General features: G+C 36.1%; 1 protein-coding gene across 1 annotated transcript in view; it reads right to left on the minus strand.

The window, feature by feature from the left end:
• The window catches only part of LOC107462441 (kinesin-like protein KIN-14N), a 4,826-nt gene extending 2,935 nt beyond the window's left edge, over nt 1–1,891 (minus strand). Inside the window, exons 1-6 of the mRNA XM_016081025.3 lie at nt 1,811–1,891; nt 1,389–1,656; nt 1,104–1,248; nt 902–1,011; nt 667–786; nt 370–552 (exon numbers count right to left, since the gene is read on the minus strand). Of these exons, the coding sequence (XP_015936511.1) occupies nt 370–552; nt 667–786; nt 902–1,011; nt 1,104–1,248; nt 1,389–1,586 (756 nt within the window). The 5' untranslated portion in view covers nt 1,587–1,656; nt 1,811–1,891. The remainder of the gene's footprint in view (nt 1–369; nt 553–666; nt 787–901; nt 1,012–1,103; nt 1,249–1,388; nt 1,657–1,810) is intronic.

Genomic DNA, 1,891 nt, shown 5'->3' on the forward strand with positions numbered 1-1,891 from the left:
CTCCCATTTGATCATATGTTGCTAAGTTATGCATGTGGTAATGGTTGGGAATGTGCATGCTCACAATGAGGAACAAAAATGCAGGACCAACAATGAGCATATGGTCCGGTCAATCAAAAACATAAAAGATATTTCAAAATCTAACATAGCCTAGCTATTATAGAAGTATCATGTGCATCTAAACTACAATGGATACATCTTAAGGTTCTTCCTTAGAATCTGTTTCATCAATAAAAGTTGCAATTTGCACATTTCTGTGCTTACGAAAAGAGTTGTTGCCATGTTGGTATTGGTTAAGAATCCATGGATTTCTGTTTTACCTACTTGAGTTCTGCATTGAAATAGTTCACACACCAAAAGAAAACTCACCATAGACAAAGTAAGTTGGCCCTTTAACATTGTGAGGCTCTCCACTACAGTAGCCTTCTCTTTCTCTACACGCTTAAGTTCTTCTTCAGCTGTAGAAAGCTCTGAGTGAAGCTTTCCATTGTACTGCTGTAAGCTTGTTATGTAATCTTGTAACCGCTTATACATCTCATTGAGTGATGATATCTGCAGAATTCCATTGATGAAGACATTTAGTTACACAAATAATTCTTGACATCTCTAGGAATAATTCATAAGAATTGAAGTTCTTATTTGATTGTGATTGTAATTTTACTTTACCTTCTGATTTGAGCTTTCGAGCTCTCGCTGAGCTCTGCTGAGGTCTTCTGTTAGTGCAGTCTGAGACCTCTCAAGGTTAATCCGAGCCTCTTTCTCTTGAACAAGAGATTCCGTTGCCGCCTTGGGTTTACAAAGAGAATAAAAAGTATAAGTTTGAGATTGAAAAATGTCCCTTGCAATTTTGCATAATACAATTCAATCTTGAAATTCCACTGAGATGAAAAATCTAACTTACTGATCTTTCTGTTTCTTCCTTTATTAACTTCTCTTGCAAAGAAGTGCAATTCCTTCTCATTTCCACAATAATTGAATTCAGTTCTTCTTCCTTGATTTTAAGCAGCAACTCTGTAGTTAAATGAATCTAACCACTTAAGTACACAATTTAGTGAGGATTTTTCAAAAGGAAAAATGGAAGAAAATTGAAACACAATCTTTACCTATCTCCATGCATTTTTGCTGGGCTAATTCCAATGAACTCTTCAATTTTTCTTGCTCTAATGAGTAGCTTATCTCAAGGTCTTGGAACCATCTTATGCAAACCTTAAGCCTCTTTATATAATCTGCCATATTTTCACATCTTTCCTAAAAATTTCCCAAATTTAGTGTTAATACACGATGATGGTTACCAAAACAACTAAGAATCTTGGTTCCATCTTTGGTCTCAAACTCAAATAATTAACCAAAACAAGCATTGGGCTTAAAACAACAAGATCTTAACTAACCTTATAATTGAATCTGTCTTTCCTTTTGGACTTTTCATTTAGCAAGGCTTCAACATCCTCTCTAGTGAACTCTATAACACCATAATCTGACCCAGCATTGCTAGGTGGATCACTACTAGGGCCATGTTGTTGATCATTTCCACCATTTACAACTGCAAAAGCTGGCCTTGCTCTTCCATTAATAGGAGTCCCCACCATTTTCTTGAACCCTTTTCAGCTCTACTAGCTTCTCTTGGCCTTTGTCTACGAGGATTTCATCACCCACAAACTAAACAAAACCACAACAAACAAAAAAGATCACACTTTTAACAACCTTGCTCTGTTTCAAAGTTTCAACTTAAAGTGAGGAAATGAGAACTATCCATGAATGAAACTAAGCTGAAAATGGAAAATAAAACATGGGAAATGAAGAAAGATTGTACCTTTGGTAAGAGCCTTGAAAGGGGTAGGAGTTTCTAGTACATGGTGACCCTTTTGAAGGTCCCTAACCACTGAACTTCTTC

Source organism: Arachis duranensis, chromosome 8 (assembly GCF_000817695.3).
Source record: "Arachis duranensis cultivar V14167 chromosome 8, aradu.V14167.gnm2.J7QH, whole genome shotgun sequence".
NCBI classification, from domain to species: domain Eukaryota; kingdom Viridiplantae; phylum Streptophyta; class Magnoliopsida; order Fabales; family Fabaceae; genus Arachis; species Arachis duranensis.